This window comes from Fragaria vesca, unplaced genomic scaffold, assembly GCF_000184155.1.
Source record: "Fragaria vesca subsp. vesca unplaced genomic scaffold, FraVesHawaii_1.0 scf0512956, whole genome shotgun sequence".
In the NCBI taxonomy this organism is placed as follows: domain Eukaryota; kingdom Viridiplantae; phylum Streptophyta; class Magnoliopsida; order Rosales; family Rosaceae; genus Fragaria; species Fragaria vesca.
This window is the reverse complement of record NW_004443397.1, coordinates 450,727-466,487: the sequence shown is the minus strand read 5'-3', so window position 1 is coordinate 466,487 and position 15,761 is coordinate 450,727. Positions and strand designations below refer to the sequence as shown.

At 39.6% G+C, this 15,761-nt stretch overlaps 3 protein-coding genes across 3 annotated transcripts; 1 reads left to right on the top strand and 2 right to left on the bottom strand.

Moving 5' to 3' along the window:
* The first annotated feature begins 3,803 nt into the window (after positions 1-3,803).
* LOC101291590 (growth-regulating factor 8-like) lies at positions 3,804-5,652 on the top strand. The gene is made up of 4 exons (XM_004309527.1): positions 3,804-4,125; positions 4,246-4,395; positions 4,515-4,848; positions 5,037-5,652. The coding sequence occupies exons 1-4, from the start codon at positions 3,804-3,806 to the stop codon at positions 5,650-5,652; spliced, it is 1,422 nt and encodes a 473-aa protein (XP_004309575.1).
* Positions 5,653-6,143: 491 nt separating this feature from the next.
* Positions 6,144-10,713, bottom strand: LOC101291298 (TMV resistance protein N-like). Its single transcript, XM_004309526.1, has 2 exons — positions 10,098-10,713; positions 6,144-6,513 (listed from the first exon to the last, which is right to left on the bottom strand). The coding sequence occupies exons 1-2, from the start codon at positions 10,580-10,582 to the stop codon at positions 6,144-6,146; spliced, it is 855 nt and encodes a 284-aa protein (XP_004309574.1). The 5' UTR covers positions 10,583-10,713.
* Positions 10,714-11,631: 918 nt separating this feature from the next.
* LOC101302611 (casein kinase I-like) lies at positions 11,632-13,392 on the bottom strand. The gene has a single exon (XM_004309485.1). The coding sequence runs from the start codon at positions 13,390-13,392 to the stop codon at positions 11,632-11,634; it is 1,761 nt and encodes a 586-aa protein (XP_004309533.1).
* Between the last annotated feature and the right edge of the window lie 2,369 nt (positions 13,393-15,761).

Sequence of the window (15,761 nt, the reverse complement as noted above, 5' to 3'; positions counted from 1 at the left end):
TACTATATATATATATATATATATATATATATATATGAAATTGATGTGTAGACAACTCTATCCTTTTTTAGTAATTACATTGTTCTGTATCTAATACCCAAACAAGTTTTCTTTTTGTGTCTGTTGCAAAGTTGTTCTGTATTCTAATACCCAAATATATGCAGTCACATAATTGAAAAAATTACTTGACCTTGTTGAAGTTGATCATATGTAGTCTCAACTAACTCATTTGAGTGGTTTTTATGTGTAGCAAGCTTATAGTAGGGACCCTTAATTTCTAAGTATGAATTTTCGATGAGGTGTGTGTTCAATCAATGGACCCTTTAAGCTGTGTGCATTGTTTCTGATCATGGACCACATATGGTCCTTGTTGTTCTAGCTACCAAACTTTCAGATCCAGAGATATGGGGAAGAGAACTCTGTAAGAATCTGTATGTATTTTTGTGCTGAAAATCTTATAACCAAAGTTTATATTAGTTAGTGAAACTACAGTGTTAGTATATCTTTGAACTATTTGAAGTTTAAGGATTCTGTGAGGTGTTAACGTACTGTTCATTGTTCATTTGTTCCTGTCCAGATATAAGGAGAGACATTCTCCCAGTGGTTGCAAATCTCTAGAGATAATGTTACTATCTCAATGTAACAGACTCAGTCTTGGATTTTAATCCTTGATTTGTTGAGTTCTTTAGTCTTAGAAATGATTGCCATTGGATTAAGAATTCTGGTGGGGATTAGACAAAAGCATAACATGATTGAAAATAAGCTTTGCCATCTTAGATAATTGCTGCAATCATTCCTTACAGAGCAAAAGATAGCGGCTCTGATATGCATTACACCCTGGAACTGGAATTGAAGCACAAAAACAAGTCCTACCTTTGAGGGTCCATAACTAAGAACAATATGTCATTATATATTTATATAAAGCAAAGAACCAAATAGACCTGGCATTCTGGCAATAGGCAACTAGAGAATGTCTTGTAATCGGAAAAAACTAGAGAATGTCATCTATAACTAGCAGCCTTCCCCTTTTGACCTTTCTCGTTAACCTTTTTTTTTTCTCATCACATACTGCAATTACAGAACTAAACTACTCATTTTGCAGAATGCTCTTTGAACTTTACTAAGAATTGAAGCGTTTACCAACACATGCTCAAAACCATCTATTGAATGTCGACTATCTGTTTTTGATATCTTAAAGACGAATCATGTTTCAAAAATGAATAATTCTGAAGAAAAATTACGCTAAAAAATTGTACACAAAATGAATAATTATCACCATAAAGTGACACTATAAATTGCATAAAATAACAAATGATTGATTGCAAATATGTTTCACTCGAACTAGATCGATTTAATTATCTGGCCGTCATGACTCCTCTTCTCAAAACCTAGCCGTCATGGCTTGGTTTCTCAATCACAGCGATTGACGCCGGTACCAAGCCGCCGCACCCGATCCTTTCTAAACCCTCACCGCCTTGGCCTGGGTCTCCAATGGCTCTTGACGCCGACTCTAAGCCGTTCCTTCTCGGCATCAAGCCCTCTTGTAAAGGCAAACCTTATTAACCTTTTGTGGTCAAACAACCATGGAGGTGGTGGACGAAATGCCGCCGAGCATGGATGTGAGGTGGAGGGTTACCTGCTAACGTTGGCGATCACTGTACCAACGTAAGAGATTTGGCAGCCGCAGGACATGGCTGCGAGCAAGGATCAGAATCTCCTAATTTGGTTCTGGGTTTGGACTCCGATTAGTGAGACTGAGTCTGAACTTGAATCCAAGAGAGCTGCGCTTCTTCAACTAGAAGATCAGATGATAATGTTGGCGGGGGCAGGGATGTCGGTGACGAAACCATCTTGGTTGCCATTAGTGTGATCAGAGATTGTCGGCAAGCGACGATGCAAGTCTGCTAGGGTTTGGGAATGGACTCGGGTGTTTGGCCCTGGGTCTGGCCTCAAGCCCATCAAAAGTCATATTTGGAATTGGGTTATTAGGCCTGATTTCAAACTGATTGTGGCTTAAGTCGCATGTTTGGATATATAGCTTGGCTGATTGAGCAAGCTAGCTGCAACTAGATGGATTAATGAGGCTTGGAGTACCGCAATTGAGCGCCTTGGCTTCAGTTTTTATGTTTCTTTAGTATCTTGTTTTGTATCTAGTTTAATCCTCTATTAAGCTCACTTGAATAAATGAGCTAATTGTCGAATGTAATGGTGTTTTGATGACATTCTGGCATGAGTTTATCAATGAAATATTTTGGGTTGCTGCCCCTTTTCCCCTTCAAAAAAAAATTTAATTATCTGGCATAACTCGCACTTGACACGCTAGATATTTGTATTTTCTTAATAAGCCGGCTGAGGCCCTTTGGAATGTTTGATGGGTCAGCCTGAACAAGACCCAAAGCCTTTCACTCCTCATTACAAACAGTTAACACTTCAATGAATTTCAATCTGTTAGACAAAAGGGGGCACTCTTAGTACGAAAGCATCAAACTAAGGTTCTGTCTGTGTGGGATGAGCTCACACTTCACTCCACAGTCCACAACGGTGCCTATGATTTGATGATACAGCCATGGCAGCACCACAAATTAGTTCAAATCTTTCAACATAAATGCTCAATGAATTCATCACCAGGGAGTAGCCCAGATACATGTAAATTCTTGTGAAGCCTGACACAACATTCATACCAAGAATTAAAACCAAATCTCATGTCTTTATGATGATGACAATCACAGTATGAGTCCAGATAGAGTGCAAGTAAAACCAAGTCTTGTAAAAGCATGGAATTCTTACCCTCTTTGCCAAACACAAATTGGTACCACACTCACCAGTCACCACGTACACTACTTATTTGTTCATCTACTTTCTACTCATTTCACAGTTGTATCTCCTGGAATTGAAATTCAGAAATTGTACTTTACATTCATCTGAAATATTAACTCTGCCATTGCCGGTTTGAGTGATTAATTCCATCATGAAACTTATACCCTAAACCCTGAAATATTAGTATCTCAGACCCTAAACCCTAAACTAATATTACCAAATTGGGTTTGATATGATTAGATGGCTAAGAAAAGTTGTTTCCAGTAGTCCACATCAGAGAAACAGAGGCATGTATGATTGGCATCCACCCAGATTACAGATCAAATTAACCTGATTAATAATCATAGAACATTCTCCCTTCCAAGATTGTAAAGTCCAAATCCAAAGTCTTAACATTCTCATTACCAAAGCTAAATGCATTCATTCATGGGATCCGAAATCCATGTAGGAATTGGTTACTGCATCAACATCTCAACAGCCTTTGGTCCCCAAACCTCCACATAAACCCTAGGAGAGCCCACGCCGTTAACGCCGTCAAAGACCTTCTGTCATTCCAGTCACCTCAGTCAAGCTTAGTCAGAGTACTGAACAAAGTGAGAGCCAATGAGGCTTTGTGTTTGCTATGAAAACCAAGACTCAACACTATCATGAGTTGATCAGAACAGAGGAAATGTTAATGGTGTTAGACTTTGTCGTGAAGAAAACGTTATGTCTGTATGTGTGGTGCACTGGTGCAGTGCCAGCTGCTTTGTACTAGTGTTTTGTCCTTATTGCATAACAGGAACAAATGTTGGCAGCTTGGGAAGCAAAGGGAACCGCCACACAATAGCAAAACCCACTAGGACTTGCAAATGGCACAAAACAAAAGTGTGAGGAAGTTGAAGTGTCAAATAAGATAGAGCAAGAGTATTGTTGAAGCTGTTTCCTTTTGGGGTTTTTGGGTGGAGAAGTGAGTGGGAAAGGTAGAATCTTTGTGACTGCATATCATGGGGAAGAGTAGGAGAAATGGGTTTGTGGAAACAGAAAGAGAGTGTTGTGATATTGGGTTGGGTTTGATGATGGAAACCCATGACCAATCATGTAAGAAGATGAATCAGATGGTGATGGTGATGCCTCATCATGAGCCTCAATTTTGCAGTGGTGGTTTTGATGGAGGCACAGCTACACCTTTGTTCTATCCCACAAGAAACAACAACGCAGTGACTACTGATATATACAATACTGCCTCCTCTGATGTTGGTTCAGTTGTGGTGCCAAAGAATCTGCAGCAGCCTTACTACTATGATAGCTTGTCTTTCAGTTCCTCAGGTAAAGCTCCTATCTTTTCGTTAAGCCACTCTTTGATTGACATGGGTAGGAATAATAATGGTGAAAGATTCTAAATTTTTTGACAAACAAGTTCTGGTCTTTGTGGGTTTTGATCAGTAGGTGGAATGGTGAATGTGAATGTTAGAATTCCTTTTACTCCAGCACAGAGAGCAGAGCTTGAGGCACAGACTGTGATTTACAAGTACATCATGGCATGTGTCCCTGTCCCTCAACAATTACTTCTTTCTATTACCAACAGTTCACCAAATGGTATATCTTTTCTGCTATTTCTTCATGGTCAATTTTGTGCTTTTTTTGCTTGTATCTGTTGATTCTATTCTATGAGGTTGGGGAAGTAGAATGATGGGTTTTGTTTTTCTTTTTGTTAGGAGTGAGGAACTCATCAAGAACAAGAGGAGTGAGAGACATGTTCGAGGGGTTTTCTAAGAGCTTGGATCCAGAGCCATGGAGGTGTAAGAGAACAGATGGTAAGAAATGGAGGTGCTCCAGAGACAGAGGAATTGATCAGAAGTTCTGTGAGAGACACTGCCACAAAAGACGTTCAAGAAAGCATGTGGAATCAATCCCCAACTTACTCAACAACAACATCAACAAGAATGCTAACATGCTAAGTCCAAGGCCTTCAGCTTTCAAGAATTACAATCAAACTCCATTGTCAAGCTCCATGGTGACTCCTGCTGCTGCATCACATGCCCAACCCAGGTAGGTTTAATCTTCAAGTTTTCAATTTTTTTAACTTCCTACTGAAACTTTGTACCAGAAGCCATAACTTCTGTACTATTTTATTGCTTGGTCTTATCTATTTGCATTTGAATGTCTCAATTTGATGTGGGTCTTTGCTATACATATTTGTTTGGGTTAATAAATGTACTTTTTGTCTATGACTGAAGAGCATTGGACTGGTTCATGAATGGAGAAAGCGCCTCTGTTGCTGTTTCTAACCAAGAATGGGAGCAATTGATGCCATTCAAGTTAGGCAGCCACACTAGCAAGCGTGACACAGATGTGGATTTTCCAAAGCAACAAAATGAGAGCTCACTCAATTTGTATAGGGGTGGTAGCCAAGGTCTACAGAGTCAGAGGTCACATGACCATTTGGGAGGAGCTTTAAATTCAAATCAGGCACAACAGACAAGGCATTTCATTGATGCTTGGTCCACTGAGAGAGCTGGTAACGGCATTGATGAGCTTGGCAAGAGGACGAGGGACTCTGTTCCATTGAACCAGAAGCTGCCCCTTTCATCCCTCACTCTATCAATGTCTGGTAAGAATAGTGAAGCCAATGAAGAAAATGGAAATAGGCAAATGGGTGTTGGGGTTTTGGGTTCAGAGAGACAGAATGTTACACAATGGATGAGCCCACTTTCATGGATGAGCTCAACACCTGGTGGACCTTTGGCTGAAGCTTTGTGCCTTGGCATTGCCAGTTCCACAAGAACAACATCCACCAATGGCTGTAGAAACTCAAATGCAGATGTTAGACAAGAGTTTGATTTGATTAACTGAAGATTGAGAAAAGGCGGTTTTGCACCAAAATGGTAGGGGTTTTGAGTTTTGAGAAGAAGCCAGAAGAAAGAAAATGCAACTTTTTGCTTCATTTTGTTGCCTACAAGTATAGGAGGTTGCAAGATGATTACCATTACTGTTCTTTTCTGTATTTTGTTAAAAGTGCACCTGAAATATGACTTATGAGTTTTGACCATATTTGAAGTTGCACAATAGGATTTTCCATTTTTCAATCTAATGCCACTAACAGCTAGCTATAGGTTGTTGTATGACATTGAATTGCCATGGCCATAGTCAGGGATGCTGAAAATAAACATCAATATATCAATTTTCGAAACTCAATACACTTATAAAACATAACCAGAAGTTTAAACTGAAACTCATGATGTAACAAGGATGTGAATGAACGATGATTTTCCTCATCAACAGAACCACTCAACTCTGAAGAAGCAGGACACATACAGAAATGAAGCTCATCAATGAATCTCCATTTATCCTCCTCCATTTATTTTGTTCAGAACATCAAGATAGGCCTGATTGTAGAGGTCCGCACCATTTATTTTCCTCTGAACCTCAAGAAAGGCACGATTGTAGAGCTCTGCCCCATTTAGATTATTCTCAACTTCAAGCGAGGACCGATTAACGTTGACGTCCGCCCCATGTAAAAAATTTTGGACTTCAAGCACAGCCTGATTGTAGAGGTCCGCCCCATTTCTATTCTTCTTTTGGTGGTCGAGGCCAGTCGAGTCCTTATTGCTTTGGTGGTTGAAGCCGAGAACATCTTCTTTCTTCTTTTGGTCGTGGAGGCCAGCCAGTTCTTTTATCTCTTTAACAATCTTCTCAATAAAATCAGATTCATACCTATGAATTCGAAAATATGTAAGAAATTCTTGATCAAAGAGTGAAATATGTGTGTGCATGTTTGTAAATAACATATATACCCGTTCACGTAAGTCCATCCAGACAAGTTTGCTACTTGTGTAAGAGCTGCCCTCCATCTGGGAATCTTGTCCTTGTTGTATTTCAATCCGGCAAAGGCCTCACCAAAGCTACCAATTTGATGTCGTACATGTGATGGATCCACTTTGTAAAATACTGGAATAACAATCTGCTGCTTTGATTATTTACATTCAAGGATCTTGACAAGTTCATCCAAGCACCAACTTGACGAACCATAGTTTTCGGAGTATATCACCACCGAAATCTTTGAAACTTCTATTGCTTGAAGAAGTGCTGCTGATATGTCTTCTCCTCTCTTGAGCGTACGATCATCAAAGAAAGTCTTGATTCTCTCTCTAACTAAAACATTGTACAGATTATATGTAAAACCGGGGCGTGTTTCCGTACCTCTAAACTCAGAAACACATCATGTGTGCAGGGAGGGATGAGCGAGCCAGAGGAGGAAGAGGCTCCCTGCATAACTAGAAGCTAGGGTTATAGCCAGCGGCCTCAATCTCCTTCATCTGGAGACTAAGCCTTTATTTGTAATCACCACCCAAAGAGAGTTGACTTCAGCTACTAGTCTTTCATATTTCTTCCTAACAGCTAGCCCACACGTTCATGCCTATGCTCAAATTAAACGTTTACATTCATTCACCGCCATTGTCATAACCTTACTGCAACAACTCTCCTGGTCAAATTAATCAAGAAGTTTATATATTAGTAGTTGACATTATCTATACATTAATTTAACATGATGTTAGTACATATAATCTTCTAGGTTAATAGGATTGGGGAGAAGACTTGATTTGTTTCATACAATTGATAGTCTGATCGAGATTAGAATCATTATCTGTACAAGTCTAATTTAATTTCACGTTATAGCACAATGATCTTGACCATTTCTGTACGAGCCTACGAGCACACTTGCAAACTACTGAAGCATATTCAATACACACTTGTAACAAACATGTGTATTTGATTTGATCAACTCTAGAAGCTCAAATGCGAGCTTTGACAAGAATTTGATTTGCCACACCCACATCAAGGAAAGATCATCCTCTCATATGACTGTAGAAGGTCATTTGATCCAAATCCTTCAAAAATAAAAGTACCAGTACTATCTCTAGCACGAATCATAGTTTTGATCATGGTTCTGTTTGAAGCAGCTCGGCGGCATGAGGTTTTATTTTCAGAACAAACTCAGGCAAGCTTCTTGTTGCAGCGTCCTTCGACATTTGTCTTTCAACCATCCCTGTTGCTGAAGCCATGGCACTCCGCAATAGCCTCATCTGTGCTAAGGAGAGAGGCTTTTCGAGGATTGAAGTCGAAGGTGACTCGAAGTTGGTCATTGACACAATCAATAGAGTTTCTGCTCCACTATGGAGGCTCCTCAGTCTAATCCAAGACATCAGACACTTGAGGAACTCATTCGACTTTATTAGCCATGTTTTCAGGGAAGCTAATTATGTAACAAATGCTCTAGCAAACTTGGGTCATGGGCTTAGCAATGTTTTTTTTGGGAGGAGTGTGTTCCCTCATAAACTTCTTTTGTTTTGTCTTTTGACTATGTAAATTTTGGGTGCACGAGAAACACTATCATTTAGTGTGATTTTTTTTCATATAAAAAAAGAAAAAAGAAAAAAGAAAACTACCATGTACAATATCTTCATCGACTAAACAAACCCCAATTGAACTTAGTTGTTCTCGATCTTGCATGCCGGATCATCAACATATACTTGTTAATATAGTCAAATCCTTTCTTAACGGTCTGTGCTAGCTAGTTAGTTTTCAACTTTATAACATTTTCTAGATATAGTGGAAAACCTTTTTACAAGATCTTGCCAAGCTTCATATGAAGATGGGCATCGATCCAACGTACAATGATTTTCTTTCTATCATCAACTAAAGTTGTCATAAGAAGGCCAAGAACAGCAAATGTTCTTCCATTGTTTATAAGCTTCATAAATTTGAGCACTAAATGTTCCTCCTTAGTAAGAGCAAACCAAGGACATAATCTTCCTCATCACGAGCCAAAGCTCAGATACTATGATCATATGGTATCCGTGGATCTAAAAGTTTGAAATCTAAGCTCAAGTTTGAAGAAGAAGAAGGCTTACAGAGAGAAAGCTTGAGATAAAATATCTCCGAGTATTTCAATAATGCAACGTAATGAAAAATATGTCATATGTCTGTTTAGACATATGCATCTACAATACTAAGAACTAAGGTAAAAAGAAATCACCCTATCTATCATTTTGTTATAGGCTGTAAATTAAAGAGAAGAACTAACCCAAACAATAAATCCGTTCATCAAAAAAAAAAAAACCCAAACAATAAATCCACATCGTCCAAGAAAGGTCAGCAACAAACATTGACAAGAGAAAAAGGGATGACTAACACATGCTCGTTAACAATAATATATACATGCATGTATAACACGAGACGCGTTAAGAATTGATGCTCTCATTGATTTATTTCCTTCTGGAGCCGAAGCAAGGTCTTATTGTAGACGTCCGCGTCCTGTGCTTCCTTCTGGAGCCGAAGCAATGTCTTGTTGTAGACGTCTGCCTCCTCTGTTTCTTTCTGGAGCCGAAACAAAGTCTTATTGTAGACGTCCGCCTCCTCCATCTCCCTCTGAAGTTTATTGTAGGTCTTATTGTAGACGTCTGCCTCCTCCATTTCCTTCTGAAGTTTATCGTAGGTCTTATTGTAGACGTCCGCCTCCTCTATTTCCTTCTTAAGTTTATTGTAGGTCTTATTGTAGACGTCTGCCTCCTCAATTTCCTTCTGAAGTTTATTGTAGGTCTTATTGTAGACGTCCGCCTCCTCCATTTCCTTTTGAAGTTTAAGGTAGGTCTTATTGTAGACGTCTGAATCGACTGTATTCATTTGGTGATGAAGCAAAGTCGGATTGTAGACGTCCTCCCAATATTTGTTATTCTCTTGGTAGTTGAGGCCGTTCAAGTCTGTTTCATTCCTCACGCCGCCCACATCTAATATCTCCTTAACAATTTTCTCAATGAAATCAGATTCATACCTGCCGATTTAAAATATATAATACTCGATTCATCAACATTTGTATATATGAATTAAGATAAGATAATCAGTGTATCTAAATTTATAGCTTACAAGACTCATTATTTCATCACCTATTTAGGTCTCAGTACGAAAATTTTAGTCAATTCAGTAATCGTTTTGGTATCAAACTAGATAAAATCAAATGAGGAACCAAATACATTCAATATAAACGATTTATCTAAATAACAATGAATCGTGTAAGAGTCTTAAAATTTGATCTCAAAGTGAGACTGCAGACTATCCCTTGACAGGACAAAACAGAATTGAATCTGACTGGAAGAGCCAAACTTTATGTGTGTGTTTTTGTGTAAAAGTGGTTTTTATTCTTAAAGATTGCGAGCACGTATATATTCTGAAATTTTGCGTGTAAGTAAACGTACGGGGCAATCGTACTAATTCAAAATAATTTATTGTGTTTAACATACCCGTTCACGTAAGTCCATCCAGACAAATTTGCTACTTGTGTAAGAGCTGCCCTCCATTTGGGAACCTTGTCCTCGTTGTATTTCAACCCGGCAAGGGCTTCACCAAAGCTACCAATTTGATGTCGTACATGTGCTGGATCCACCTTGTAAAAAACTGGAATAACAACCTGCTGCTTTGATTTTTGACATTCAAGGATCCTGACAAGTTCATCCAAACACCAACCTGACGAACCGTAGTTTTCGGAGCATATCACCACGGAAATTCTTGAAACTTCAATTGCCTGAAGAAGTGCTGTTGATATATTCTCTCCTCTCTTGAGCGTACGATCATCAAAAAACGTCTTGATTTTCTCCCTCTCTAAAGCCTTGTACAGATGGTACGTAAAACCAGAACGTGTATCTTTACCTCTGAAGCTCAGAAACACATCATGTCTATATGGAGGGGTGACAGAACCAGAGGAAGAAGCGTCTCCCTGAGAGGCCATAATTAGAAGGGATAGATCAAAGAGTGCTTACATTGTTTCTCAGACAAGTAAACTCGATCTTTCAGCTAGCTGAGTTATAAGACAGCCTCGATCTCCTTTATCTGGAGCTAGACTTGGCCTTCTTTGTACTTCATCACCTCCCAAAGAGAGTTGACTTCATGCATGCATCTACCTGTCTCTCATGATCGATATGCATTAACAGTTAGCCCACATGTTCATGCTTATGTTTCCATTCACCTCTCATTGTCATCAACCGGGCAAAACCCAGGAGACTTGGTCCAAAAAGAATAAAGTTTATACCTACAGCCGCCTTCATTGACATTAACTTAGAACTTGTACCTAGGTAGGTTTTTTTATTTTTTATATTTAAGTTTTTAGTTTAATACGGAGAAGAGACTTTGTTTCATGCAATATGTAGTAATAATGTACTAGTATGAAGTTTCAATATTCTTCAAGTTTCAAATTTCTACTGCATTTTTTAATTCAAGTTAGAGCACACTAATCGATCTCGACTCTTTTAATATCCACCTCCCATGAGACATGACTGTAGATACTCGTATGTTTGCCAAGAATTTGATTTAATCAACTGAGGAGGGAAAATGATTGACACCTAAATGGTATGGTTGAAGTTTAAGTTCTGTGGATAAGCCAAAAGAAAATGCAACTTGACAAGTTTTCATGTCAATACATCATTGTTTTGATAAATTTTTTGTCCTGCATACAGTAGGAGGTTGGAAGTTATTTACCTTTTTCTTGTTGTTCTTTTCTCTGTCTGTTAAGAGAAGGTTGAAAGATAATTTGTCTAACATTAAACAAGGATGAAAGAAATGGACATGTTAATTTCTTTCTATATTGTTTGCATTCTGACTACATGTACATGTTATTAATCAGTTATATGTTGCAAGACAATGAGCTTTTAGTTACAGCACTAAGGCTTCCTGTCATAAAAAAATGGAGGGTGTAAATATCCCCGGTATGAGCAGGAACAGCCATCTGTTCGAACAATACCTGCAATGGTGTCTGCAGCGTCCCAAAGAAAGGTCTCGCCTTTATGATACTGTTCGTCCATAACAAATTGATGCAACATAAAGGTTCTTCGCCGCCTTCTCCTTGATTTTTGTACTTGGAAAAACTGAAGTACGCATTGTCTCCTGTGATTCATCTCGAATCTTCTTCCTTGGCACACTAAGAACAAAAGCGGCCTGATCGCAGGTTGCTGCAGTTGCTGTTATGCGATATCCAGAACCCCACCGTCGATGTATTCCTTCACTGGGATAATGGAAATCTAGCTCCACAACTTGATCTGAATAATTAGAACCCCGGGACATAACAATGGCCCATGTACTTCCTGCAGTGGCCATTGAAGTAACAAAATGCCCCTCTTTCCACTTCTTCTTGATCCATTTAAAGGGAAATGTATCGCTGACCATATAACACTGCTGCGTAAAACTTGTACCCTTGGACATTACTACTAATGAACTCCCATTATCAGCTCCGGCTATTGCACTGATGTAATATTTTTTCTCCCACTGCTCCGTTATCCATTCTTCATGAACACAAGTCGGAGCAAGTTCAAAAACTTGGGAAGTGAAACCAGTGCCTGCATCCATAATCAAGGTCCACTTATTTTGACATGAAGCCACACTGCTAATATATAACCCATCCTCGGTTCCTTTCTCAATTTGATACGCAAGGCTTGTATCAGTCACATTGTAATGCCACCTTTGCTTCATTGGTATCCGACCATTATAAACACTGATCCATTGTGTTGCTGGGGCACCAATTCTAATTCTCTTCTTCGGTTGTTCATCATCTTCCTCCTCCCTTCCTCTCTTACGATTGATAAGCATTTGTGCACCGTCAGTGTTTATTGGCCTGAGATCAGGATTTCGACTAACATTCCGCTCAAACAGTGATATATATTTTGCATAATTAGGTTCTTCATCAAACTTCAAGTTCACCACATGTTCAACAAATTGTCTAAAAGGGAGGGGATCGAGACACAAGGTGTCTGGAGACGTTGTCATCTTCTTCTTGCAGACATGGAATCCTTTATCCTCTCCCTGATATCCTTGCCATGGGAGGCAACCTTTGAGAAGGAACACAAGGGTATAAGCTAAAGACTCAAGATCATCTCTCCTGCTACTTGTTCTCCCTAAATGAGCATGCACGCTAGCGTAACGCATTGTTCCTCTAAAAACATCCGGCCTTTGATCGTACTCAACATGCTCACCAGTCGAGCTGTCACGCCATTTAGTTGCTAGTCCAAGATCAACCAAAAACAGCTTTCTCTCATCTTGAGTCCCTGGAGTACCAAGTAGAAAGTTTTCAGGTTTTACATCTCCATGTACATACCCTAGAGAATGTATATTCTCCAATATTGATATTGCTTCAATGGCAATACATGCCACCATTTCAATTGTCATTCTTTGATTGCAGTTATTCCAAACATCCCACAAGCTTGGCCCCAACATGTCCATCACCATGATATAATACTCGCCTTGCTTGCCCTTATAGTGTACCCGCGGCACACCATGGCAGCTGCCACCAAGAACGTCGTAAACTTTCCACTCCTGCGGTGGTCCATTATTGCAGCCTATACTATTTTTGTGCTCGAGTTTTACGGCAACCTCAAGAGCTCCTGGTCCTGTTCTGTCGACGTTTGTATTTACACCAGAAACACGCCGACCTACGTAGACTTGTCCGAAGCCGCCCTTACCTAGCTTTCTGTCTAATCTGTAGAGAGGGGAACGACCAACAGAAACGTTCTTAGGTATAGGAGCAGTACTGCTGCCTTCTTCTTCGGCCATGGCATTAACCCTAACGCCGCCATTCATCTTCTTCTCTTTCACTTCCTTCTCAGCAACCCTCTTCTGAGAATGAATTGCGTGATACTTTATCCAGAGTCGTGTAGGACTTGTAAACAATCCCTATTATAACTGCACAACAACTTGTACTACTACATGGAAGGAATTCTATTCCTATAAGGAAAATAATATACATATCGGCCTGTACTAATCTCCTATAATGACTCACGAATCAGCCCACGGCCCGTTTCAGGGATCCGGATCCTCTCCTCGTATTTCTCTCCTAATATTGTTGCCTCATAAGACAATATTGACGGTTCGATCATAATTAAGGGTCAAGATGTCTTTACTTTAGCTTTTGAGATATTTCTCATCTATTCTCTAATCTCTGTCTCCCCAGATTCTTAGCCGAAGCAATTCTTGACTCAAGGCTTCCCTGTTGGAGAACAAGCAGCAGAGAAGCTAAGTAATCTCTTCTTTCAACATCAATCGCATTAGATTCCTGGCTATCTCCAATCTGGCAATGAATAATCTGACGAATTGATCGAGAATGCAAATATTGTTGCTCCCGTGACCTCCGTCGCTGGCACTGCTGTCGCTGAGAGCCTCCATGGCTGAGACTTGAGAGTTCTGTTGGTGACGAAGTCTTTAGAGGGGAGGACTTGCATGGTGGTGGGGCAGGAGTTGCCTCCATCGTAAAATTTCCACCAAATATTCTACTCAATTCCCTTCACCTCTTTCTTCAAATTGCATGCTCCAATTTTTACAATTGTTCACTGAGGAAAAGCTTATATGTTTACCCAGAAAACTCAAATTTAATTCATATGAAGAACAGTTTGTGTTGTAAAGAACAGTTTTGTGTCCATTTGAAGCTCTAAAATTTAATTCATATTGCAAACAGTTTGTGTTGTTAGTTGGATGGATTTGTTTTTCGTCGAGTGGATTCTTGAAGGCTGAAGGTTGAAGGTTCAATTACAAGAACCTGTATTCAACTACAAGGTTGAAGCTTAACGAGAATTTGGAATGAGAAAGAAGAGGAGAAATTGGAGAATAGAGGAGAAAATATCTCAAAATCTGAGTAAGTAACATCTTGGCCCTTGATTATTATCCAACGGTCAAGATTGTCTTATGAGGTAATCTTAGGAGAGAAATATGAGGAGAGGATCCGGATCCCCGTTTCAGGCGGCACCTACATCTTTCAATCCCCAATCAATGAGACACTCTGTGATCGCGACGGCGAATTAGGGTTTCGAATAGATCAGAAGACGAGTTTCAGGGAAGGGCTTCGGTTACTTCCATCAGATAGAAAAAAATGGGTGATGCATGATAGGTGCAACTTTGAACTTTCGACCTTGTTATAAAACAATTGCAGCCCAATTTTTTCCATGGGCAAAGCCCAATCCTTTTTCCCCTGCGAAAGCCCACAAAACCCATGCGGGGTCACTAAAGTCCACGAACATCTTTTATTTACTTTTGTTATTCTTTAAGTAATAATATATTTGAATACCAATGTTAGCATGTTAGTGAATAAAGAAATTCTTGCATGCGACGGTCGTGCCACCTGGCTTGTGCGACGGTCGTGCCACCTGGCTCATGCGACCAGTTAATATTGTATTGACACGTATGCATTTTTTATTTACAATCAAGCAAATGGCAACACTACCGAAACTGCTCCGTCTACTTACTTCAACAATGGCGTCCTCCTCCCTCTTCTAGTCCCCCTCCTCCCTCAAACCCCAAAAACCCATCTCCTCTCCCTCCCCTAAACCCATTTCACCACCATCAAATGCTCCTCCTCTAGATCGTCTACCGCTCCTAGTCCAACGGTTCCTCGATGTCCAACACTATAAGGCCATCTTCAAGAACTACGACGACGACGACGAAGAGGAAGGAAGAAGAAGAACGCTGGTGTGAAAAAAAAGAGAGAGACACATGTAGGATTCTGAATGGTTAGTCGCATGAGTTAGGTGGCACGACCGTCGCATGGTAGAATTTCTCTAGTGGATAACCAAATATGGCTCTTCTCTAATTACAGATTCACAGGTTTTGTTGATTGGATTTCTAGTTTAGATTAAGAATTAATCGAGGCATTTAATGATTCTCTATGCATGACCACCTCAAAAAAAATTGCATATTTTTTAGAGAAAATGACATACAACTACCTTAAAAAGATACATAGTACACATAACCCACGTTTAAAAGATTTAAATAAATAAGGACATGAGCCCAAGCCCAAAATCAAATAGTGTAAGACCTCATCCAAAATTTAAATACAAAAAGACAATAATGCTTAGTTCTCTAACGAAATTACACTACGTACGTGCCACTCTTTCTTCTCTCACAGTTTCAATCTGATTCTCTCTCTCTCTCTC